At 44.9% G+C, this 26729-nt stretch overlaps 1 protein-coding gene across 1 annotated transcript in view; it reads right to left on the bottom strand.

Moving 5' to 3' along the window:
• Window positions 1-26729, bottom strand: part of LOC141162263 (lysosomal dipeptide transporter MFSD1-like) — a 31821-nt gene that overhangs the window by 2439 nt on the left and 2653 nt on the right. The window contains exons 3-13 of the mRNA XM_073648191.1: window positions 26515-26615; window positions 14172-14278; window positions 11199-11254; window positions 9402-9545; window positions 9059-9217; window positions 6644-6759; window positions 6062-6162; window positions 5576-5687; window positions 5356-5493; window positions 4610-4749; window positions 487-598 (exon numbers count right to left, since the gene is read on the bottom strand). Coding sequence (XP_073504292.1) covers window positions 487-598; window positions 4610-4749; window positions 5356-5493; window positions 5576-5687; window positions 6062-6162; window positions 6644-6759; window positions 9059-9217; window positions 9402-9545; window positions 11199-11254; window positions 14172-14278; window positions 26515-26615 — 1286 coding nt within the window. The remainder of the gene's footprint in view (window positions 1-486; window positions 599-4609; window positions 4750-5355; window positions 5494-5575; window positions 5688-6061; window positions 6163-6643; window positions 6760-9058; window positions 9218-9401; window positions 9546-11198; window positions 11255-14171; window positions 14279-26514; window positions 26616-26729) is intronic.

The following is a 26729-nucleotide window of genomic DNA, read 5'->3' as shown; positions in this document are numbered from 1 at the left end:
TGTAGCCAAGTAAGTAGCTGAGGAACTTAGTATCTGTTCCTGGATCAGTATTCCCAGGAAAAGATATTTACTTTTTTTTTTTTCTTTTTTTAATAAAAGTATTGTATCAGTTTGTAAAAGTCCAGTCTGTCAAAATATAAAATGAGTTCTCCCTTATGGAAAAATTTTTTTTTTTGCCAATTTGTAACCTCACTTCTGTAAAGAGATGCAATAAAAAGTAATCAAAACATTATGTCCTCCTCAAAAAGTCAGCTCCTAACATAAAAAACAAGCCCTCATGCAGAAAAATAAAAGTTATGAGTAAGGGAAAGTGACGAGACATACTTTGTTTTGAATTTCCAGCATTATACAAACCTGGAGAATAGTGATTCATTGTATGGTAAAAATGACCTTGTATGCCATAAAAATTAACTGGTCAATGCAATACATATTCCAGAAACAGCCACATGCATGAGGTGTAACACTGGCCAGAGGCCACCTAATTACCTGGTTTTTGTCCACTAGGTTTAAGGTTACTGAAGCAACGATACAAGCGATGGTATTTGCCAGCATGAAAATCATCATTTGTTGCCATCGCCATAGGGGAATCTTTGCTTCACTGCAAATGAAAAGGTTGAAAAATGTTAACAGAATACAGACTATCGAGAGTCAACAGCCTTAAAATACTATAAATCAGTCACCGCTGGTCGCAAAATCTATAGTTCTTAACCCCAGAAATCATTTGAAGACTGATGTACAGTGGGGGAAATAAGTATTTAATCACTTGCTGTTTTTGTAAGTTTGCTCATTGACAAAGACATGAACAGTCTATCATTTGAAGGGTAGGTTAATTTTAATATTGAGAAATAGAATATCCAAAAAAAAAGAGAAATCACATTGTATAAAGAAGATAAATTTACTTGCATTTTGCAGTGAGAAATAAGTATTTCATCCCCTACAAACCAGTAGGAGTTCTGGCTCCTACAGACCAGTTAGATGCGCTTAATCAACTCGTTATCTGCATTAAAGACAGCTGTCTTACATAGTCACCTGTATAATAGACTCCTGTCCGCAGACTCAGTCAGTCAGACTCTAACCTCTACAACATGGGCAAGACCAAAGAGCTTTCTAAGGATGTCAGGGACAAGATCATAGACCTGCACAAAGCTGGAATGGGCTACAAAACCATAAGTAAGACGCTGGGTGAGAAGGAGACAACCGTTGGTGCAATAGTAAGAAAATGGAAGAAATACAAAATGACTGTCAATTGATATCCATCTGGGGCACCATGCAAAATCTCACCTCGTGGGGTATCCTTGATCATGAGGAAGGTGAGCGATCAGCCTAAAACTACACCGGGGGAACTTGTTAATGATCTCCAGGCAGCTGGGACCACAGTCGCCAAGAAAACCATTGGTAACACATTACGCCTTAAAGGTTTAAAATCCTGCAGAGCCCGCAAGGTTCCCCTGCTCAAGAAGGCACATGTGCAGGCCCGTCTGAAGTTTGCCAATAAACACCTGGATGATTCTGTGAGTTATTGGGAGAAGGTGCTGTGGTCAGATGAGACAAACATTGAGCTATTTGGCATTAACTAAACTTGCCGTGTTTGGAGGAAGAAGAAGGAGGAGGAGGAGTAGGAGTACAACCCTAAGAACATCGTCCCAACCGTGAAGCATGGTGGGGAAAATATACTTTGGGTGTGCTTTTCTGCAAAGGGAACACGACGACTGCACCGTACTGAAGGGAAAATGGATGGGGTCATGTATCGTGAGATTTTGGCCAACAACCTCCTTCCCTCAGTAAGAGCATTGAAGATGGGTCATGGCTAGGTCTTCCAGCAAAACAATGACCCAAAACATACAGCCAAGGCAACAAAGGAGTGGCTCAAAAAGAAGCACAGTAAGGTCATGGAGTGGCCTAGCCAGTCTCCAGACCTTAATCCCATAGAAAACTTATGGAGGGAGTTGAAGCTCCGAGTTGCCAAGTGACAGCCTCAAAATCTGAATGATTTAGAGATGATCTGCACAGAGGAGTGGACCAAAACTCCTCCTGACATGTGCGCAAACCTCATCATCAACTACAAAAAACATCTGACTGCTGTGCTCGCCAACAAGGGGTTTGCCACCAAGTATTAAGTGTTGTTTGCCAGAGGGATCAAATACTTATTTCTCACTCCAAAATGCAAATAAATGTATCTAATTTATACAATGTGATTTTCTTGATCTTTTTTGGATATTCTCTCTCTCTCTCAACGTTAAAATTAACCTACCCTTAAAATTATACACTGTTCATGTCTTTGTCAGTGGGCAAACTTACAAAAACAGCAAGGGATCAAACACTTATTTCCCCCACTGTATGTGAACACCCATCATCTTCCTTAGGCCTCCTTCACAAGTCTGTTTTTTTTTTCCAAGTCAGTATGCAGTCCATTTTTTTTTTTTTTTTTTTTTTTTAGGGACCGCAAATACGGACACATGCACACCCATTGTATTAAATGGTGCGCACATCAGATTTTTCACATGGACTCTGACAGTGTGAAAAACCTGCAGATATGTCCTTTTTTCCCCCATCATGACGAACGAAATATGTGCCGCACACATGCACAATGATGACACGTCCCAGAATTAAATGTTCCAGCGGCATGCTCTGGCGCCTGGGAAAAGCTTTACGGTTAGCGCTGTTCCCAGGATGAATCCAACTCATCATGTTCGCCTTGTCTCCCTGTGATCAGCGACACCAGGCAATGCTGATGACAGTTGTAGTCAGTACCGGCCGTCTATGTATCGCGCGTATTAAATAATTAAAAAAAAGGTGTGGGGGTCCCCCTTAATTCTCCTAACCAGCTGATAGCTAGTGTGAATATCCTGGGAAGGGGCCAATAGCCATAAAGGTTCCCAACCTATTAATAACAGCTCACAGCTTTTGCTTAGCCTTTACTGGTTAGTAAAAAGGGAGACCCAAAGAAGCAAAACAAAAACGTGGCGTCACTCCCTATATTTACTGACCAGCAAAGGCTAAATAGACAGCTGCGGGATGATATTAATAAGCTAGGAAGGGGCCATGGATATTGCCCCCCTCCCAGAGTAAGAACAACAGCCCTCAGCCACCCTAGAAATGACGAATCCATTAGATGTGCCAATTCTGGTGCTTAGCCTCGCTCTTCCCACTTGCCCTGGTGCATTGGCAAGTGGGGTAATAGTTTTGGGGTTGATGTCAGCTGTTTTAGATCATCTGATATCAAGCCCAGGGGTTAGTAATGGAGTGGAGTCTATAATACACCGCTATTACTAACCCCGTAGTCAAAATTAATAAAGACACACAGAGAAACTCCTTTACATGAAAATAAAAAAACAAGCCCAACCCTCTTTTACCCATTTATTAACCTAAAAATAAAGACTGAAAAGTAATCCTCACCTGTCAGCAGATAATCCACAACGAGGTCCCACGATGATCCCCAACTCTGCTATATTCAGATGGTGTGGTGAGCTGTGACATTAGGAACGTGACCGCTCACCACGCCAGCCGGAACACACTGAGCTTAGCGTGAGAATGCGTGTGACCGGCGATAACCTTAATGACATCACCGCTCGTCACTGCAGCCGTGTTCTCACACTCTGCATCTTCCAGCCGGCGTCGTGAGCGATCATGTTCTCGATGTCACCACTCACCACACCATCTGGATGTTGCAAAGTTGGGGACAGTCGTGAGACCTCAACAGCGGACAGGTGAGGATTACTTAGACTTATTTTTAGGCTAATAAATGGGTAAAAAGTGTCGGGAGTATTTTTTTCAATTAAAGGACTTTCTCTGTGTGTGTCTTTATTAATTTTGACTATGGGGTTAGTAATGGGGGCTTCTTATAGACGCCTCTCCATTACTAATCCCTGAGCTTGATGTCAGAGGACATAAAACAGACGACATCAACCCCAAAACTATTACCCCACTTTCCAACGCACCAGAGCAAGTGGGAAGAGCCAAAGCTAAGAGCCAGAATTGGCACAGCTAATGGATGCGTCATTTCTGGGGCAGCTAAGGGCTGGTGTTCTTAGAGTGAGAAGGGGCCATGGATATTGACCCCCATCTCAGACTATTAATATCAGCCAGCAGCTGTTTGTTTAGCCTTTGCTGGTTAGTAAATATAGGGGGGGACCCCACAATTTTTTTTTGGGGATCCCCCTTTTTACTAACCAGTAAAAGGCTAAGCGAACAGCTGTAAGCGGTTATTAATAGGCTGGGAACCTTTATGACTACTGGCCCCTTCCCAGAATATTAACACCAGCCCCCAGCTGTCAGTTTCCCTCAGCTGGTTAGGAAAATTAAGGGGGACCATGTTTTTTTTTTTTATTATTTAATAAAAAAAATAAAAGTACAAAAAAATAAAGCACAGATTATACATCACACCGATATATTTCTATCTCTCTATCTTTGAACATCTTCAATACATAACACTTTACGTGTCACACTGACAGCACACGGATGTTACATATGTACACGGATGGCACACAGACCACAGATCTTACCAGTACTGGAATCACCAGAACGTGTGAAGGAGGCCTTAGGTTGTCCTAGTAAAAGGATGAGGGAAGTCAAACAGGCCACTTTGTATTTTTTTTTTTATAACACTTACCTAGATTGGGTACCAAGAATTCTGCCAACGATAAGATTAGAAAGCCCGATGCCGATCATCTGCACGGAGGTGGCGAGACCCATGGCGGTTCCAAGAGTAGCTTGTGGGACCACAAGAGGGATGGATGGCCACATGCTCGCCTACAGGGAAGAGGGGTAGCAGCAGGTCAGACCACTGTACCTTAAATAGATGGACATTCTGCACAACCCAACAGCAAATATGGAAGAAAGGAGGTACAGTAGCAATCGGACTCATTCTTCCTGCTCCAGAAACTAAAGATGGATGTCTGAAGCAAATACGCCACTTCAAGCAGCATAACATAACACTGGAATGTTTCCGGCCTGAAATAGCTGATAACATAGAACAATAGCTTGCCATCTCCATCCCTGTATTAATGAACACAAGCTCTAGGAGTACTTCTATATTACACGAGACTTTCTAGGAACACTTCTCATACTTGGCTCACTTATCAGGTGATCGGCAGCCATGATTGTCGGGTGAAATGATCGTTCATGCTGCACAGAAATTAATCATTCTCTGCAGCACATCGTCCTGTGTAATCAGGACTCGCTTTGCTGAGGACAATGGCACAGAACAATACATTACAGATCGTTCTTGCTCCATTGTTAAGAGCGGTCTGCCGGTGTAAACAGTCGTTCAATACCGCCAGTCGGTCAGTGCACACGAACCTTACGTTTACCGTCACTAATAAAACCCCAAAGTAAGACAGAAATGTTATACTTTACCGCTGCAAAGGAGTAAGTGACTCCAAGCCATAAGGTGGACACCAGGGGGGGGACAAAGGTGAAGGCCAGCAGGGCAAACACTGGCAAGGTGAGCACAGCACAGAGCACCGCCAGCACCCCCCTCATTCCTACATAATCCTAGGACAGAAAAAAAAGGAGAGGTTAGGTCTTAAATAGGAATAATAAGATTACTCTTGTAATTTTGAGTACTAAAACTTACAATTAATATGCCAACAGCCGCAGACAGCACCAGAGAACTGTCATACACGGCCCCAGCGATGTAGGACGCCGTCTGCTGATCATAGCCGTCATACTTGTCTTGGATAAATTTGCTGGTAAAAAAGAAAAAAAGAATGAATTGTGATCAGAGCAAAATGAGAATCCTGTGACACATGATCGGTATCATCAAGGAGGGCCAAATATGGAGTACAGCAATAGTGTCATATTCAGTAATGGTAGGCACGTGTAGTTGGATAAAAGTGGACAAGATGAACATCAATGGCCTCTTTGGCTCAAACTCTCCTCTATTTGATAGCATAATTGGTCATCATTTAAGGAGTGAAGAAACATTGGCAAGTGGCCTTTTGGTGCTCTTGATGGGCACGTGGGCTCACTGAGAACACTTAATCAGAAGGCATGCACGTTCATCTAGGGTGAATGCTAAAGGGTCGACATAAAGCCCCCCAACCAAAGATGCTTGTCTTACCTGGCATCAGCCACGAAAGGGAATACCCCATTGTAGAAAAACATGATAGTCAGAACCAAGAGCCAGTAACGTAACGGCAATTTGCGGATGTCCTGGACTCGCTGGAAATAAAAAATGAACATACAAATTAAGCAAAGTAGATTACAAACCACAGTGCATATTATATCAGTGCTATAACATCCCAATGAAAGTCAAGACAGCTTTTAGCCTCCTCTGGTGTGTATACCAGTAAAATCTCCTAACAAAGGTTCAGCTGAAGCTTTAAAGGGTATCCCTAATTGGAGATAATATTGTTACACCTACTACATATTGGGATAGGATCTTGGAGATGAGAATATCCCTTAAGTTCTGCAATATGTGATACAAGGGGGGGTGGGGGGGGTTGGTTGGGGCAACCCATCCACATGCCTTTACAAGCAGGCAGACATTATAATAGAGGATTCACCACTTGGGACCCCCCTCAGAGCTTATAAACAGGACTCGTCCTGCTCATGTATTACATGGTTCACCATTAACATCAATGGGCAGAGAGTAATACTGTATTTGTCTTGCAGCAGAACATAAGTGCATGATATTTCTTACCACTTTCTTGGATTCTTCCTGAATTGATCCGTCCAGGCCGAGCTGCTTCATTCCCAGTTTATCCAGGATACTGACAGTAACGGCAGATAACAAGCCAATGACGCACAGTATGGTTCCTACGCAGGAAAACATGAAATTTATAAATCAAAAGTGGTCACACAAAAAGGAGATCTATAGTGGTTATGGAAAGTATTCAGACCCCTTTAAATTTTTTCACTCTTTGTTTCATTGCAGCCATTTGGTAAACTCTAAAAAGTTCATTTGTTTTCTTATTAAAGTACACTCTGCACCCCATCTTGACTGAAAAAAACAGAAATGTAGAAATTTTTGCAAATTTATTAAAAAAGAAAAACTGAAATATCACATGGTCATAAGTATTCAGACTCTTTGCTCAGACACTCATATTTAAGTCACATGCTGTCCATTTCCTTGTGATCCTCCTTGAGATGGTTCTACTCCTTCATTGGAGTCCAGCTGTGTTTAATTAAACTGATAGGACTTGATTTGGAAAGGCACACACCTGTCTATGTAAGACCTCACAGCTCACAGTGCATGTCAGACCAAATGAGAATCATGAGCTCAAAAGGAACTGCCCAAGGAGCTCAGAGACAGAATTGTGGCAAGGCTCAGATCTGGCCAAGGTTATAAAAGAATTTCTGCATTACTCAAGGTTCCTAAGAGCACAGTGACCTCCATAATCCTTAAATGGAGGAAGTTTGGGACCACCAGAAGTCTTCCTAGACCTGGCCGTCCAGCCAAACTGAGCAATCATGGGAGAAGAGCCCCAAGATCACTGTGGCTGAGCTCCAGAGATGTAGTAGGGAGATGGGAAAAAGTTCCACAAAGTCAACTATCACTGCAGCCCTCCACCAGTCGGGCCTTTATGGCAGAGTGGCCCGATGGAAGCCTCTCCTCAGTGCAAGACAAATGAAAGCCCGCATAAAGTTTGCTCAAAAACACATGAAGGACTCCCAAACTATGAGAAATAAGATTCTCCAGTCTGATGAGAGGAAGAGAGAACTTTTTGGTGATAATTCTAAGCGGTACCTGTGGAGAAAACCAGGCACTGCTCATCACCTGCCCAATACAATCCCAACAGTGAAACATGGTGGTGGCAGCATCATGCTATGGGGGCGTTTTTCAGCTGCAGGGACAGGATGACTGGTTGCAATTGAATGAAACATGAATGCGGCCAAGTACAGAGAATGGCAGAGGATCCCCAAATCCAGGTGTGAAAAACTTGTTGCATCATTCCCAAGAAGTCTCATGGCTGTACTAGCTCAAAAGGGTGCTTCTACTCAATACTGAGCAAAGGGTCTGAATTCTTATGACCATGTGATATTTCAATTTTTCTTTTAATAAATTTGCAAAAATTTCTACATTTCTGTTTTTTTTTTTTCAGTCAAGATGGGGTGCAGAGTGTACTTTAATGAGAAAAAAATGAACTTTTTTGAATGTATAAAATGGCTGCAATGAAACAGAGTGAAAAATTTAAAGGGGTCTGAATACTTTCCGTGTCCACTGTACTAGTGTTAGGACAACCAATCACTGATTACTATGGATCCTACGGCCAAGACCCCTACAGATCCGGAGAATGAAGGGGCTTCTTCAAGGTCTTTCTCTGCATAGAAAATATCCAAGGAGCAGTGATTCCCGGGCAAGGAGTCCACCCTATTCCACCTCTATTTTGTCGTTCTCCATTCAAGTAAATAGGGCTGCGCTGAGAGGCGCCTGCTGTGCCGTCACGCAAAAAATAACCTCCTTTATTCACATGAATAGTGGTGGTCTACAATCCATGCAATATCCCATCATTTTCCTAGATAGAGAACTACATTTAATTTCTGAAAGATACTTAAGGGGGGGGGTTTCCCAAAATCAAAAGTTAACTCCTATCCATAGGAAAAAGGATAATTTGATGGTCTGATGGGCTTCAACTGCTGGGACCCCCAGCAATCCCAAGGATGGGGCTTTGCAGAATCCAGTTGCAAGTGGAAGGACATAAGCTCAGTCTATGCTCCATCCATGGATTGCGGGGAAAAAGCCGGAGGGATGTAATCAACTTTCTCCGGTTATCCCATAGACAATGAATGAAGCAGAGGACGAGGGGGCAACAGAGCTCCATTCTAGATGGGACTCGGGATCAATAGCAAGATATCCCCCCTAGGCATAGGATGGGAGATAACGTGTGATTTTGGGAAAAAGCCCTTTAAGAATGAGCGGGAACCTGGCTGTTTTTGCCACAGCGCCAGACAGTTTTCAGCTCATCAGCATATTTGACAGTCTGATTGTTAGGGATATGTTACCAAGCAACCACATTTATAGAATGTAGTTATAGAACCTCTAACTTATCAGCAGTTCTATAAACCCCATCGGCACCCATGTAGTCCTAACCCTTCCCTGACAGGGGTAATGCACCTCCCCAAAGTGTCCACTGGATTCTAAAGTGATCTTCAAACCGCCGAGTAAGGAAGAAATTGAGAACGCTTCCCAATCTGGAGAAGGACAGGGTCAACCCAAACGCCAGAGCCAGCTCTTTCCCTTTAAACCAGAAGGCTGTGATCCGGTTCTGTACAACTGCAGGGAAAAGAACAGTACACGACACGATGACCAAAACTGGTGCAAAAAAAAGAAAGTAGTTACCCATAGCAGCCAATCTCATTTAACCCTTTCATTTTCCAAAGTGCCTCTAGAAAACGAAGAGATGGAAGATGATTGGCGGCCAGGGACGACTATTGCAGGGAAACATGGAACTTCTTACTTGTCAGTGATCCGTTCCCTGAGCCGAACAGCAGGCGTCCGGTCAACATCAGCGGCAGCAGGTACGGACTTCCTCTAAAGTGCGATCCCAAGGCGAATATGGAGGAGCCCACAACCGTCAATGAGGAGAACAGGAACAGGCCGACTGTAAGAAACTCAATGTTACGAGAAATAAACATATAATTGTGCAATAAAACAAATTAAAGTCGACTACACTGAGTTAAAGGAGCTGTCAAGGTTTTTGTTTTTTTTTCCCCAGAAACAGAGCCACCGCTTATTATGGGTTATGTCTGGTATTGCAACTTAGCCCAATATAAATAAATGGAGCAGAGCTGCTAGACCAAGCACAAGCCTGGAAAAGAGGGATTTTTGGTACTCACCGTAAAATCTCTTTCTTGGAGCCTTCATTGGGGGACACAGGACCATGGGTGTATGCTGCTGTCGCTAGGAGGTTGACACTATGCAAAAAAAGGAAAATGGCTCCTCCTCCGCAGTATACACCCGCCTACAGGCATCAAGCTCACCAGTTAGTGGCTAGAGCAGTAGGAGAAGCACAAAATAACCAACTATGTAATGCCCAACGGGGCACAACCGTGAAAAGCTAAATGAGATGCCCAACAGGGCCAACAGGACATATGTCCAAAAACAGGGAGGGTGCTGTGTCCCCCAATGAAGGCTCCAAGAAAGAGACTTTAAGGTGAGTACCAAAAATCCCTCTTTCTCTATCGCTTCATTGGGGGACACAGGACCATGGGACGTCCCAAAGCAGTCCCTTGGGTGGGAGAGCAGAAAAAAGGTAGCCACAGACTAGGTCAGACTTCGGCAACTGCCGCCTGCAGGACCTTCCGTCCAAGACTGGCATCAGCCGAAGAATAAGTGTGGACCTTGTAAAACCTTGAAAAGGTGTTAAGAGAAGACCACGTTGCGGCCTTGCAGATTTGAGAGGCCGAAGCCTGATGGCGGACCGCCCAAGAGGCCCCCACCGCCCTGGTGGAGTGAGCCCTTACTCGGGGAGGGGGAGGTTTGCCCGAGATGCGATGTGCCTCCAAGATGGTCGAACATATCCAACGGGCGATGGTTGACTTGGAAGCAGGGAGACCCTTGCGATGCCCCTCAGGGATGACAAAAGGGGCATCCGAGCGCCGAAGGGAGGTCGTTCTGGAAAGGTACACACGTAGAGCTCTAACCAGGTCCAGTTTGTGCAGGGACTTCTCCCGTGGATGCACTGGAGCAGGGCAAAAGGAAGGCAAAACGATGTCCTTATTAAAGGGTTGGATCAGTAGGATCCAGGTCTACCTCCTACAGAAACTAAGCTTAAACTGGTGAGCTTGGTGCCTGTAGGCGGGCGCATACTGCGGAGGAGGAGCCATTTTCCTTTTTTTGCATAGTGTCAACCTCCTAGCGATAGCAGCATACACCCATGGTCCTGTGTCCCCCAATGAAGCGATAGAGAAATCCCTTGAACTCTTCTCTCCCCAGGACGCCATGTAGCGGGTGCAAGAAGCAGGCTGAGGAGTATAAGAGATTGCACACCTGCCTCTGACAGCAGAGAACCGAGCTAGCTGCAATCGCTGCTGTTTAACCACTTAAATGCCACTGTCAAAAATTAAGAAGAAACCTTAATGACCTGGAGAATCATGTTGAAAGAATGCTGAGCAGGATTCCCCCCTCTCCCCAAAAAACAATGGGGGAACTGCCCGTTTTTAACCCTATCTAGGAGGCTTTTTTTTTTTTTTACAAAGCGCAAAAAATGAAAATGGGTTGCAACAACGAGCAGTTAAGAAAATCCTTTACTCACATCTGTTCCCCAGTTTGTCGATGAGGAATCCAGCCAAGATAACGACCAAAGCGTTCCTAAAGGAGAAAAACAAGAAATATTCTGAAATGTTGTTTTTCCCCTTATTTCTTGCAGTTTTAGATCTCTGCTAGAAGTCAGTGGATGCAAACATTATTTTAGCATTCAGAGGGTGAACACTGGTCCTGATCATATCCCGCTCACACAGCAGCACAGCTTAAAGCAGGGTTCCCCAACTCCAGTCCTCAAGGCCCACCAACAGGTCATGTTTTCAGGATTTCCTTAGTATTGCACAGGTGATGGAATTATTGCCTGTGCAGGTGATGCAATTATCACCTGGGTAATACTAAGGAAATCCTGAAAACATGACCTGTTGGTGGGCCTTGAGGACTGGAGTTGGGGAACCCTGGCTTAAAGGACACTGTTTAAAATTCTGTATTGCAAGAGTGAGCAAAAAAAAAAAAAAGTTAAGTACGGTAATTTTTGAACTATAAAATTTTGAAGGAAACTGGGGGGTGCATCTTATAGTTCGAAAGTACTATACTTGTTGCTGTGGATGGTGTGGGGGGAGCGGAACACAAGAGGCAGGAGCTGCCTGCTGCAGCCTACACTGTGCCCGCTGCTAAAGAAAATGAATATTCACTGCTCCCCACGTCCATGGGCATGAGGAGCACTGAAAATTAATTTTCTTTTATAGCGCGCACAGTGTCAGCAGAAGCCGCGGCTCCGGCAACTGCTCGGTGATCACGTGTGCCCGCTATTAAAGAGCATGAATATTCACTCCTCCCCACTCCCATGGGCGTGGAGAGTAGTGAATATTCATGCTCTTTGATAGCAGAGACACGCGATCACCGAGCAGTTGCAGTAGCCGCAGCTGCTGCTGACACTGTGTGCAGTGTCGGCGACGTCACCTGAATATTCGCATTTAAATTCCGTGCTTGCACAATCTGTACTCTGAGCCACGCTTGCTTCACTGCGCACGCGCAGGGAGCGGCGTAAAAGTACACATTGCGCAAGCACGGATTATGGCACACACACTGCGCAAGCGTGGCTCAGACTAAACAGTGCGCAAGCGCGGAATTTAAATGCGAGGATTCAGGTGACTGCGCCGCAAACACTGGGACAGAATTCAAGTTGAGCGGGTGGCGACCACCATGACTGAATACAGTAATGAACACCCCTATGACTAAACGAACAAGTAATAATAACTTTTATTTATATAGCGCCAACAAATTCCGCAGCACTTTACAATTAAGCGGGGACATGTACAGACAATAAATTCAATACAATTTAAGGACAGTTTAAACAGTTACATTAGGAGTGAGGTCCCTGCTCGCTGCTTACATTCTACAAGGAAATGGGGGGACACAATAGGTGAAAAGTGCTTGTTATTTCAGGTCTGGCAATTATAATAAATAGGGATTTTCATATAAATCTGCATGATCCGGTCATCAGCCTGTATGTTTAAGTGCAATACTCAAGTACCGAGTGCAGTTATCTTGTGCATGGAGGGTGTGGAGACAGATGAAGAGTAGGGAACAGATTCTGAATAATATTTAGGAGGGAACAGGGGAAAGTTAATTTACTGAGTAGTTAAGGTGGTAGGCTTGTTTAAAGAGATGGGTTTTTAAAGCGCGCTTGAAGACATGGGGGCTAGGCATCAGTCGGATCGTCTGGGGTAGAGCATTCCAGAGAACTGGAGCAGCACGAGAGAAGTCTTGGAGACGGCGGTGCGAGGTTCAGATTATGGGGGATGTTAGTCTTAGGTCATTTGTAGAACGGAGGGCACGTGTAGGGCGATAGACAGAGATGAGAGAGGAGATATAAGGCGGTGCAGAACTGTGGAGAGCTTTGTGGGTGAGAGTGATGAGTTTATATTGGACCCTGAGGCGCATGGGCAACCAATGTAATGACTGGCACAAGATGGAGGCATCGGTGAAGCGGCTGGACAGAAATACGACCCTGGCTGCCGCATTCAGGACGGATTGAAGAGGAGAAAGTTTGGTAAGAGGGAGGCCGATCAGAAGAGAGTTGCAGTAGTCCGGACGAGAATGAATAAGAGCGACAGTAAGTTTTAGCAGTTTCAAAAGGTGAAAAAAGGTCGGATTCTGGATGCAGGTGACCAGAGAGAGTGAGTGATCGGATATGGGGGGGTAAAGGAAAGGTTAGTGTCGAATATGACCCCAAGGCAGCAAGTAAGATATAACTATATAAAGTGGTTTTGACATATGATTACCGCCGATTTTCATTACAAAAGCATGTTGGTGATGCACATTGCATCACTAATTATGACCTGGGGACAGTTTACATGTTACAAATGACATGACAGGTTCTATTTAAAGGAGAATGAAGTCATTACTTCCCACGTCCATAGTCCCGGCGTTGGGAGCAGCGAATCTTCAGGCAGCTCATCTCACCGTGTGAGGGTGAATGGCAGTGATGTCATGTGCTGCTCACACGGTGAGATCGGCTGCCGGCAGCAGAACAGGATGCAGCGCTGGAGCAGAGGGAAGGGGAGTAGAATACTTTATTTTTTGTGCACAGCATGATGGGGATGGGCATATATACCAGGATGGGGGATATTAGTACAGAATTGGGGGACACTGCCCCTCTAACAGTGTCAGCAGCAGACACCCTCCCACATAACAGTGCATCATGACTATATATTTTTTTCCATTTTACTCCTCTAAAACCTAGGTGCGTCTTATAGTCCGAAAAATGTGGTAATTATATGCGATATGGCATGTTGTGTGCATAATGGCCTCAGAGCACTGGTCTTAAAGAGGCGGTACTAAGCATGTGCCTGGTGGTGGGGGGCAGATTGTTTGGATGGTGATGAGGGGGAGATAATACTTTGTAGCATGATATCGTACTCCTAGAATGTCTACGCACCAACACATCCTTATTCACCCCTGTACCCCCCCCCCATGAAGCTGGTATACAAGTTGGCTGACAGTTTTTGCTAATTCTACTTACGTCCAGGCGTAGATGGCATATAATAGGTTATATTGCTCTGGGGTCATTCCAAGGCCCTCCACACAGCTGCTGTTACCATAGGTGGTACCATTTACACATGTCAGGTTCTGCAGATTCAGAAAAAAAAAACTGTGATTTTAATCAAAAGTACAGCAAGCGATACATGGTAGGAATCAGGGTGTCTGCCCCTACATTTTGCTGCTCTCAGATGGAGTGACAAATATGGATAGATTCCCTTTAAGGAGTTGGCCAATTTTCGCTTTATGCATTTTCATTTTCTCTCCCCTTCTTTTCTTCCACGAGCTGTAGTTAGCAACTGCCCGCCTGTATGTTCTTAGCCCCTATTGGAAAAAATAGCCAAAGTCCCGGATAACCCCTTTAATATTTTAGTGGCTTCACATTTTTTTGAACATTGTAAAAAAAAAAAATAAATAAATAATTGTTGCCATTTTCTGAGAGCCACAAATTTCTTACTTTTCCATTCTGTGTTGAACTGTAGATTTTAAATTATAGAATTTTGGCACACAGGCGGCCTTCTGATCTCTTTTTACGTTTTTTTTTTTTTTTGGGAGGTGTGAGGACTCCAAAATACATGGAAATTTTGGTATTTTGATTTTTTTCTTCCTTCTGACATCTGCTGTATGCAAACGGCATGGATTTATACAGTGTGACCGTAAAAATAAAAAAATAAAGCTATACTTACCTCCGATGCCCCGCCGCGTGTGCTGTCGTGCTCGTCCTGGCTTCTTCCTGGTTGCCGGGCTCTCGCGAGACAGCCTGCAGTCATCTCAGGTCCTGGAAGATAAGCGCTGCTGGCAAGCAGAGAGAAGCCGCCGGACAGTTGAATATAAACTTTATTTATTATTTTATTCTTTTTTTTTTTACAGGTACAATGGTACCCAGGTCTGGATGAGAGTCTTCTCTCCTCCAGAACTGGGTACCATCCGCACATAGAGAAGCATAAAATCCGCGTGTACAAATGTACAGACACGGATTATATGCATCTCAATGCAAGTCAATGGCGGCAATTCTGCTGCGCTTCCGCAAAATTAATGAACATGCTGCGGATTTATGAGCGCTGCAGAAAAGCTGCGGAAAAATCTGCAGCATGTGCATTGACATTGCGGAATGCCATTGAGGACCATGGGGTGCGGATTACCAAGCGTTTCTGATGCGTTTCCGCTGCGGAAATTCCGCAGCGGAAACGCATGAAAAACGAATCGTGGGCACGCAGCCTAAAAGAATAATATATTTTCATAGATCAGTTTTTTGCGGCTGCAGTGATATAAAATATGCATGTTTATTTCTTTAACCACTTCCAGACCGCCCACTGTACATAAACGTCGGCACTACCTGGGCTCTGTGCGGCGCCGACGTTTATGAACGGTCGGTGGTCCCGCAGCCCTCAGGACCCCCAGGGTCCTGCAAGCGCTGCGGCTGCGGCGCAGAGCGACAGCTCTGACAGGGGACATCAGCGGGACAATTATGTTAACCCTTTGCTATCTTCTATATGCCGCGATCTATAGTGATCGCGGCATTTAGAAGATAGTGAGAGGAGAGGGGGTTGTCCACTTACCTCTCCGACGGCCCCCTGATGTCTTACAGGACCGGCCGTTGTAATGGCAGCCGGAGGTCACATGACCACCTCCGGATCTGCCATATATGGTGTCCTGCTAGGCTCAGCCTGCAGCTGAAGTCTAGCAGGAGACAGACAGTGTAAAACTGTCAGCAGAGCTCTCATGCAATGCAATACATGTCTATTGCACTGCATGAGAACAGTGATTAGAAAAATAAAAATTAATGTCCCATACAGGGACTAAGTAAAAATGTAAAAAAAAAAGTCTAAAAAAAAGTGTTTTCGAACTGTTAAAAAAAATAAATAAATCACAAAATAAAAATAAATAAAATATTAAACAAATAAATCCGTATATTTATGCAAAAACAAAAAAAGTACACATATTTGGTATCGCCGAGTCCGAAACAACCCAATCTATAAAAACTGTCACACTAATTAACTCCTTCTGTGCACACCGTAAAAAAAATAAATAAAAAACGGAGCAAAAAAACTATGCTTTTTCATCATATCGCCAAACAAAAAGTGGAAAAAATGCGATAAAAAAGCAAATAAAAATGGTACCGCTGAAAACGTCATCTTGTTCCGCAAAAAAAAAAAAGACGCCATACAGCTCTCAGAATAAAGCGATGCAAAAAAAATATTTTTTCTATAAAAATTGTTTTATTGTGTAAAAGCGCCAAAACATAAAAAAAAATATACAGTAAGTGTATCGCTGTAAAAGTACTGACCCGAAGAATAATGCTGCCTTATCACTTTTACCACACGCAGAACGGCATAAAAAAAAACCTCAAAAAAATTCCTGAATTGTTGGTTTTTATTAATTTTACCTCCCAAAAAACGGAATAGAAAGCGATCAAAAAATGTCACGTACCCAAAAATGGTACCAATAAAAATGTCAACTCGTCCCGCAAAAAACAAGCAGTCACATGACTCTGTCGGCCGAAATATGGAAAATTATAGCTCTCAAAATATGGCGATGCAAAAACTAGATTTTGCAAAAAAAGAGTCTTTTAGTGTGTGACAGCGGTCAGTCATAAAAACCCGATATAAATCTGGTATCGCTGTAATCGCACTGACCCGAACAATAAAGTAATCTCATCACTTATACCGCATGATGAACGGCGGAAAAAATAAATAAAACCAATTCTTCACCTGCTACCGATTTGTTTATTATGTCTCCCAAAGATCGCAGTATGGCTCTGCTCACATTTATCCTGCGCTCTGCGCTAAGCGCTTACACCAGAGTTTCCGTATAAATCTCTGAGATACATTATTCAGCCGGAACCCATGATGGAAGATTCCCTGTAATGAGGCAGATATAGGCCACTGTGGACGCCGTCTGGCCTGTGAGCCCACGGTGTCATTTGTTTTAGGCGTGCAAAAAAGTGCGGTTGGCCACAGTTTTGTGCACTTCTGAAAAAAAGGACACCACTAAACAGAGGCCAGACGGAGTCCAGAGTAACTCTGCTGCCTCATTATAGTGAATGGATCCCACAGGGGTTTCATCTGAATTACATCACTTGGAAATTTAGAGGGAAACCCCGATGTAAGTGCTCAGCCTAGAGCGCCGGATAAATGTTACATAAAATGTTCCCAATAAAAGCTTCAACTCAGTCCTGAAAAAAAGCTAGTCCCCACTCAGGTCCATCATCTGTTAAAAATATAAGGGACTTCCAAGTTACTGGTAGCAGAAAGGCTCTGGAAAAGCAAAATGGCTCTTGCCTCCCAAAAGAAATTCAGAAAATGTTGTGCTCCCAAATCCAAATGCCTATTCTACAATAATTTGTTCTCCAATTGTCAAATAGAGCTCCGTCCCTCCCAGATCTCGCCGTATGGCTAAGCGGTACAATACAGCCACATATGGGGTATTGCCACTTTTAGAAGAAATTGTGTGACACATTTCGGCACCATTTTTACCCATTGTCCTGTATGAAAATGTAAAATCTGAGGGTAAAACATTTTTTTGTGGTAAAAAGAGATTAGTTACTTACCGGTAACGGGATTTCTCGGAGACCATGACAGCACCACGAGAGAGGGAATAAGCCCACCAAGGACAGGAAACCTACAGGCTTAAAAGGGGGCGGCCCTCCCTCTCGCCTCAGTTTGGATTACAGAGCATTGAGAGGACCGCCCGGTTAGTAGACATAGCAACATAATCATAAAACAAACAGTATATACATTTTCTTACAACACCAATGTGTGAGAATAAAGAATGCAAACAGATAAGAAGTGCTCCCAAAAAGGGGTGAAGGGAGAGAATATAAGGGTGCGGTCATGGTCTCCGAGAAATCCCGTTACCTGTAAGTAACTAATCTCTTTATCGGTCGACCATGACAGCACCACGAGAGAATTGCAGAGATGAAGATTCTAGGGAGGGACCACCGCTTGGAGCACCCTTCTCCCAAATGTGAGGTCAGACGAAGTACCCAGATCTAGTCTATAGTGCTTATAGAAGGTAGATGGAGAAGACCAGGTAGCTGCCTTACATATGTCCTCCATCGAGACGCCAGACCTCTCTGCCCATGAGGTTGCCACCGCCCGGGTAGAGTGAGCTTTCAGGCCACGCGGTGCTTCCTCTCCGCTGGATACATAGGCTAGCGTAATGGCCTCCCTAATCCATCTAGCTATGGTGGATCTAGAGACCTTGAGCCCCTTCCTAACCCCCTGATAGGAGATAAACAAGGAACTCTCTCTCCTAAAGGGCTGAGTGACAGCAAGGTACCTAACCACACACCTTCTCACATCTAAAGCATGGAAATCTGCTTCTCTCTGATTACTAGGATTCGGGCAAAAAGAGGGTAATATTACTTTCTGAAGTCTATGAAACCGGGAAGCTACCTTAGGCAAGTATGCTGGATCTGCTCTAAGAATTATTCTGTCGTCCAGGACCTGGGTGAAGGGAGGGCCAGACGACAGAGCCTGAATATCACCAATCCTCCTAGCAGATGTTAGGGCTACAAGAAGCGCTGTTTTGAGGGAAATAGATCTCAGGGATACAGAATCTATAGGCTCAAAGGGTGACCCAGCTAACGCTTTCAGAACCAGGTTTAGGTCCCATGGAACGAAATTAGTTTTGGTAACCGGCCTGGACCTACCTACCGCTTTTATAAAGCGGGAAATCCAATAGTCTTCTGCGAGGACACAGTTATAGAGAGCACCTAGTGCCGACACTTGGACCTTCAAGGTGCTCGTTGCTAACCCCAGCTCGAAGCCCCTTTGTAGGAACTCTAAAATCTTCCCAATTGGCGCTCCCTTATCCACTGAAGATTTAGAAAAAGATAAAAACTTGTTCCAAATTTTTTCATAAATTTTGGTAGTGACAGGCTTTCTACTACGTAATAAAGTAGATACTAGACTCTGGGAAAACCCCTTTAGTTCTAGCAGGGACCTCTCAAATTCCACGCCATCAAGTGGAGGCCCGGAGCTTGCGGATGGAGCACTGGACCCTGGCTGAGGAGATCCGGAACTTCGGGCAGGACCCAAGGGTCCGAGATGGACATGTTCCTCAGGAATGAGAACCAGGGTCTTTTGGGCCAAAAGGGGGTGATCAAGAGGACCCTTGCCTTGTCCTCTCTGATCTTTCTTAGCACCATAGGCAGAAGGTTTAACGGTGGGAAGGCATAGGCCAGACTGAAGTTCCAAGGGATCTGGAGAGCGTCTACTGTCAGGGGCCTTTCTCTCGGATCTAGGAAGCAAAAAACCTTTGTCTTCCGGTTTTGCTTTGTGGCGAAGAGATCCACCACCGGAAGACCCCATTTCCAGACTAATAGGGAAAAAATGTCCTGTTTTAGTTCCCATTCGCCTTGCCTTAAAAAATGACGGCTTAAGAAGTCTGCCTTTGAATTTTCTTTCCCTTTGATGTGGAGGGCTGTTAAAGAGAGGAGATGGTGTTCCGAGATCTGAAAGAGATGATCCGCCACTCTCATTAGTGATCCAGCACGAGTACCCCCCTGATGATTAATATAAGCTACGGCTATATTATTATCGGACAGGATCCTAATGTTCTTATTGTGAAGGAATGGTAAGAAATGATCAACAGCCCTATCAACTGCCAGTAGTTCCCTAGTATTAGAGGAAAGAGCTCTCTCAGCGTCCGACCAGAACCCCTGGGCAATCATATCCCCCAAGTGTTTTCCCCATCCATGTAGACTTGCGTCAGTTGTAATTATTTCAGATATTCTGACCACCCAGGGAACTCCTCGAGACAAGTTTTCTAAATTCACCCACCACTGTAGAGAGTCAATAGACCGAGGAGATAAGAACATTCGTCTCTCCAAGTGCCCACGTAACGAGACCTCATTCTGTAGGACGTCCCACTGTAAAACTCTGGAGTGGTACTGTGCCCACATTACCCCCGGCAGACAATATATTAGGGTACCAAGCAAGGACATTGCAGCCCTAAGGGACATGACCGGGTTCGCAAGAGCTCCTTCCACCAGCCTTTTAACCTTCTGTTTCTTGGCTTCTGGAAGGAAACACATCTGGAGGTCTGAGTCTAGCATGATACCTAGGAACTGCTGTACTCTCGAAGGGACTACCCTGGATTTCTCCAGATTTAGGATCCAGCCCAGACCTTCCAGAATAGAGGAGACCAATTTAAGATGGGAGACACATTGAGAGGCTGAGTCTCCAACGATCAAAAAATCATCTAAGTAAGGGATAATTAACACATTATGTTCCCGTACATGAGCCATCACCTCCGCTATCACCTTCGTAAATACTCTAGGGGCTATAGCGAGACCGAATGGCAAGGCCGCAAATTGGAAATGATTGATTTCATCCCCTATGACCAAGGCTACTCTAAGGTATTTTTGGAAGCTTCTGTGTATAGGTATATAAGATAAGATAAGATATACTTTATTTATCCCGGAGGAAATTGCGGTATCACAGCAGCAGAACACAGATCTCGAACATGACACATATGATAACAAAACATTTGGAATACTTTAGACATTGCTTTTCAGACATTTGTTAAACACCCCCATAGCTGTTGGAACAAACGATCTCCTGTATTTTTCCTTTTTACACCTTAGTTGTATTAGGCGATTGCTGAATGTGCTCTTCTGTTTCGCAAACAGTTCATAAAGCGGGTGTGTGTTGTTGCCCATTATAGCTCTGCACTTCTTCTTAATCCTATCCTCTACCACCTCTTCAAAAGTCCCAAGCTGTAGGCCCACCGTCGCGCTAGCCTTCTTTATAAGTTTGTTGAGCTTGTTGGCGTCAGCAACACGCACACTGTTACCCCAGCAAATTATTGCCGCAAAGGTGGCACTAGCCACAATGGATTGGTAGAACACCTCAAGCATTTTGCCACACACATTAAAAGACCTTAACTTCCTTAGGAAGTACAATCTACTCATCCCCTTCTTGTAGACCTTCTCCATGTGGCACTTCCAGTCTAGCTTGCTATCCAGGTAAACCCCCAAATATTTGAAACTGTCCACCATCTCCACATCCTGACCGTCAATGGTAACAGGTAGGCATACCTTCTTGCACCTTCCATAGCTCATCACCAACTCCCTGGTTTTCTTAACATTTAGTTCTAGATGGTTAGCCTGGCACCATACTACAAAGTCCGCAACCACCCTTCTATATTCCTCTTCGTCCTGGTCCTTCCCAATACCGCCAACTATCACAGAGTCATCCGAGTACTTCTGGAGGTGACAACGGTCTGATTTATACTGAAAGTCAGCTGTGTACAATGTAAAGAGGAATGGCGACAGCACTGTTCCCTGCGGGGCTCCGACACTGCTCAGTACACTATCTGATGTAGCCGTCCCCCACCTAACAAACTGTGGCCTATCCGACAGGTAGTCAATTATCCAATTCACAAGTCCCTCATCCACCATTTTAATCAACTTTCCTCGCAGTAAGAGTGGCTGTAATGTGTTGAACGCACTAGAGAAATCAAAGAACAAAGCACGCACTGTGGTTCCATCATTGTCCAAAAAGGAATGTACTGTTTGTAGCAGAGACGCTACAGCATCGTCCACACCCAGTCCCTGCCGGTACGCAAACTGAAGAGCATCAGTATGCGCCATCACCCTCGGACACAAGTGAGCAAGTACTATTCTCTCCAAGGACTTCATCGCATGCGATGTTAAGGCCACCGGTCTATAGTCCCCCGGGGAAGCCGGGAAGGTAGTCTTGGGAATCGGCACCAGGCAGGAAGTCTTCCATAGCACTGGTACTCTCTTTGATTGTAAGCTCTGGTTAAAGAGATGCTGGAAGACAGTACATAACTCATTTGCACACACTCTGAGGACACGTGGTAATATATGGTAATATGTGTCATTTAGATCCAATACTACCATGTGACAGCCTGAAAACAATAGTTTTATAGTAGACTTAATGGACTCCATTTTAAAGGTGGGAATTAACAAAAATGTATTCAGGGCCTTAAGGTTAATAATACACCTAAAGGATCCGTCAGGTTTAGTGACCAAAAATAACGGTGAGTAGAACCCCAGTCCCTTCTCTGCTATCGGGACCTCCACTAAGATGGCCTTATGGACCAGATTCAGGACCTCCACTTGTAGGGCCATCTGCTCCCGGGTTGAGGACCGGTTTGGGGTCAGGACGAACCTCCCACGAGGGACTGCTGAAAGTTGAGTCTCAGGCCGGAACCTACTAGACCAAGGATCCAATTATTAGAAGAGATATTTGTCCAGGCAGATAAGAAGCCCAATTACCTCCCCCCTACCTGGGCCGCGAGTCATTGGCTCGGTTTTCGGGGGCCTTGGCTAGTAGAAGAGGATCCGAACAGGAGCCCTTTACCTTTCGGTCTACGGTCTTCCCATTTATCCTGACCCTTTTGGCGCTTATTACGTAGAAATCTTTTCTGAAAAGGACGTTTGTACGTGGGGGCAGATAGGCTAGGAAAGCCCCTTTTTGTGTCACTTGCTCTATCCAGTAGTTCATCCAGAACCGACCCAAAAAGATGTTCCCCTTCAAAAGGAATAGCGCAGAGTCTTGTCCTCACATGAATGTCCCCCGGCCAACATTTTAGCCACAAGGCTCTCCGGCCCGAGTTAGACATGGCGGCCGACCTTGCTGCTAATCTGACAGAATCTGCAGATGCGTCCGCCAGAAAGGCTGCCGCCCCCGGAAGAAGAGACATGTCCGCCAAGATTTCCTTCCTGAGGGTATTGTTTTTAAGATGGGCTTCAAGCTGGTCCAGCCAGATCATTAGGGACCTGGCGGTACAAGTAGCTGCCACCGCGGGTTTTAGGGCTCCCGCCGAAGTCTCCCAGGTCCCTCTAAGGAAGGAATCAGCCTTCCTATCCAGGGGGTCTTTAAGAGCTCCCATATCATCAAACGGAAGGGAGGAACTCTTAGAAGCTTTGCAAATGGCCACGTCTATCTTGGGGGATTTTTCCCAGGAGGAAGAGGCCGATTCCTCAAAGGGGTACTTCCTTTTGAAGAATGGAGGTAGAGCGCCCTTCCTTTCCGTTTTTTTCCATTCACTAAGGATTAAGCCCTGAATTTTTTCGTTCAACGGAAAACTCCTTCTCTTCCTTTGACCCAGCCCCCCGAACATAACGTCCTGGACTGACTTCTCCTGCCTGGCCTCTGTGATGCCCATAGTGGACCGAACCATTTTAATCAATCCGTCCACTTCACCAAGGGGGAAGCAATTTTGTCCCACACCACTATCAGAGGAGGAAGCAGAGGAAAAAGCTGCACCATCTGAATCCGACTCATAGGGAGAGGATAGGGGGTCATCCAAGACTAAGGGGATCTCACAGTCCGAGTTCACTTTCTCTTTATCTCTCTTGGAGAGGACCTTGTGGATCTCTGTTTTAACTAAGGTTTTTAAACCAGAAGTTAGAGCAGGACCCTCTTCTGCCAGTGTCTGGTTTATGCATAACTGACATAGCTTTTTAGGGTATCTGTCAGGAAGAAGAGACTTGCATAGAGCACACTCTATATGCCTTGCCTTGGAGGTACATTTCTTCCCCTGTTAAAATTTGGAAGGGGAGAAGGGATACCATATTACTAAGTGAACTTACTCGAAGATCACTTACCCAGGCGGCTCAGGAAGAAAAAACAGCTGGTATCGGATTGGAGGAAGGACCCTTCTCAACCGGGGGACCTTCCCTAGAGGCTGTAGATTTGTCCGTTCTACCAGAGGTATGGTGACCAGACCCAGACCCCGAGCTCCGTTTTCCTGAGGACCGGCTACCAGAACCACGTGCGCGATGCGTTTTTTGGGGCTCCCCAGACAGCCGCTGAGATGGTGAGGATGGCGGTGAGGATGGCGGCTGCTCAATCTGCTGCTGCTGCAACTGGACACCTTCAGACTCCATAATGAAAGAATGAAGCTTTGGGAAGCTCTGAGCCATGTTACCTGATAGGTTAAATAGGTATTGGCTCCTCCCCTGTAGCAGCACATCAGCACACTTTTTCCATTTTTTTTTTTTTTTTTTTTTAATTTCACGCTCTTTTGACACCGGCACATGATCACCGAGTCGCGGTGACGTCATCGGGACGCGACTTATCGAAACCCGGAAGTACGCGCCGCACGCCTCGCGCGAGGACGCATACCGTCAGCGCTCCCTCAGGTAAGCCGTGCTTTAGCGATGCACCGCGCTGCGTTCACCCAGGGCAGGGCGGGGGACACAATCACCTTGGCCCTCGCCCCCCCCTCCCCATACTTACGGAGGGTGATGGTGGGCTGTCACCCCCAGTCGAAATGCAGACCCCACCGCACTTTTGGGGCTCAGCCAGGGCCTACACTCCCACGGGAGGCGCACCTGGCTGAGGCAGAAAAGGGGATGCCACCCCAGACAGGGGCGCAGCCTCACTGCAGAAGGAACCCCCAGTGCCTCAGGATGCTGTGCGTCTCCCATATAGGGGCGCACGAGCATAGGCCAAACGCTGGAGCTGCCGTCCCCAGACAGGGGCGCAGGATCAACAGCCGTCGCCATCCACGTTTTTCGCCTGCGACCGGCTTCCTCCATCAAGGACAGGAAACCAAACTGAGGCGAGAGGGAGGGTAGCCCCCTTTTAAGCCTGTAGGTTTCCTGTCGTTGGTGGGCGGATTCCCTCTCTCATGGTGCTGTCATGGTCGACCGATAAATATAGTTATGTTTTCTTCACTGCCCAATGGTATAAATTTAAAAATTAAAAAATACTCACTACTTCCCTAGATGAATTTCTTGAGAGGTGTAGTTTACAAAATGGGGTCACTTGTGGGGGTTTCTGCTGTTTCGGCATGTCAGCGACTCTTCAAATGTGACATGGTGTCTGCAACCTATCCCAGCCAACATAGCGCTCCTTTCTCTTCCGAACTCTGCCGTACACCAAAGCAGTGGTTTTCCCCCACATATGGGGTATCGGCGTACTCAGGAGAAATTGCACAACAAATTTCATGTTGCAATTTCTCCTGTTACCCTTATGATAATACAAAATTAGGGGATGAAAAACATTTTTTTGTGGGAAAAATTTGAAAATTTTATTTTTATGGCTCAATATTATAAACTTCTGTGAAGCACCTGGGGGTGCAAGGTGCTCACCACACATCTAGATAAGTTCCCTAAGGGGTCTAGTTTCCAAAATGGTGTCACTTGTGGGGGATTTCCTTTGTTTAGGCACATTAGGGGCTCCCCAAATGCGACATGGCGTCCGCTAATTATTCAAACAAATTTTACATTCAAAAAGAGTAATGGCGCTCCTTCCCTTCCGAACCCTGCAGTGGTTTTCCCTCACATATGGGGTATCAGCGCGCTCATGAGAAATTGCACTACAAATTGTGTAGTCCATTTTTTCCTGTTACCCTTGTGAAAATAAAAAAAATTGGGTCTAAAGTAACATTTGTGTGAAAAAAAGTTAAATGTTCATTGTTTTCTTCCACATTCCAAAAATTCCCATGAAACGCCTGAAGGGTTAATAAACTTCTTGAATGTGGTTTTGAGCACCTTGAGGGGTGCAGTTTTTAGAATGGTGTCACTTTTGGGTATTTTCTGTCATAAAGGCTCCTCAAAGTCACTTCAAATGGGATGTGGTCCCTAAAAAAATGTTTTTGTAAATTTTGTTGGAAAAATGAGAAAATCGCTGGTCAAATTTTAACCCTTATAGCTTCCTAACAAAAAAAAATGTTGCTTCCAAAATTGTGCTGATGTAAAGTAGATATGTGGGAAATGTTATTTATTAACTATTTTGTGTGACACATCTCTCTGATTTAAGGGCATGAAAATTCAAAGTTTGAAAATTGCAATATTTTCAAAACTTTCGACAAATTTCCGTTTTTTTCACAAATAAACGCAAGTGATATCGAAGCAATTTTACCACTATCATGAAGTACAATATGTCACGAAAAAAAAAATCTCAGAATCAGGGGAATCCGTTGAAGCGTTCCAGAGTAATTACTTCATAAAGTGACAGTGGTCAGAATTGAAAAAATTGGCCCAGTCACGAAGGCAAAAACAGGCTCTGGCGCGAAGTGGTTAAAAGGAACCTGTCACCTAGAAAAACACCATTTACCTACAGACAGAGGGGTAATCTGCAGTTATTTAGCATTTAAACCATGTTGCCGGCTTACTGGGGCAGTGGCTACAGGGAGAAAATTACGTTTTATCCTCCCTGCAGCTGCTCACTTCCAGTCATCGGGGCGGTGCAGAGAGCGGTTACAGTCACTGATTACTACACAGCGGGCGCACGGTAATCACTTCCTGGCACTTTAACAGGACACCCTGAGATTTACAGATCAGTTTTGCCACCTGTTGAGTCTATTAATGAACAATCCCATTAAATATGAGCACTCACCCCCTGGAACTGGTCCTGGAGCACGCTGGGAATATCAAAGCAGAAATAGGAACCGAACGTGAGCAGACAATTGAAGAACAGCACCACGAACCGGTAATAGGCTGCAAGGAAAAATATGAAAAAAAAAATCATGAAAAATCCACAATGATGTCAATTACCAGCTGTATAATCTTACAGAGACAGGAAACCTAAATTTTGGGTGGACGCCATCAGCT

This window comes from Phyllobates terribilis, unplaced genomic scaffold (genome assembly GCF_046119375.1).
Source record: "Phyllobates terribilis strain yellow unplaced genomic scaffold, ASM4611937v1 Scaffold_9__5_contigs__length_417890890, whole genome shotgun sequence".
Classification (NCBI taxonomy): Eukaryota; Metazoa; Chordata; class Amphibia; order Anura; family Dendrobatidae; genus Phyllobates; species Phyllobates terribilis.
Note: the sequence above shows the minus strand (reverse complement) of the source record. Positions and strands in the feature narration are given on the sequence as shown.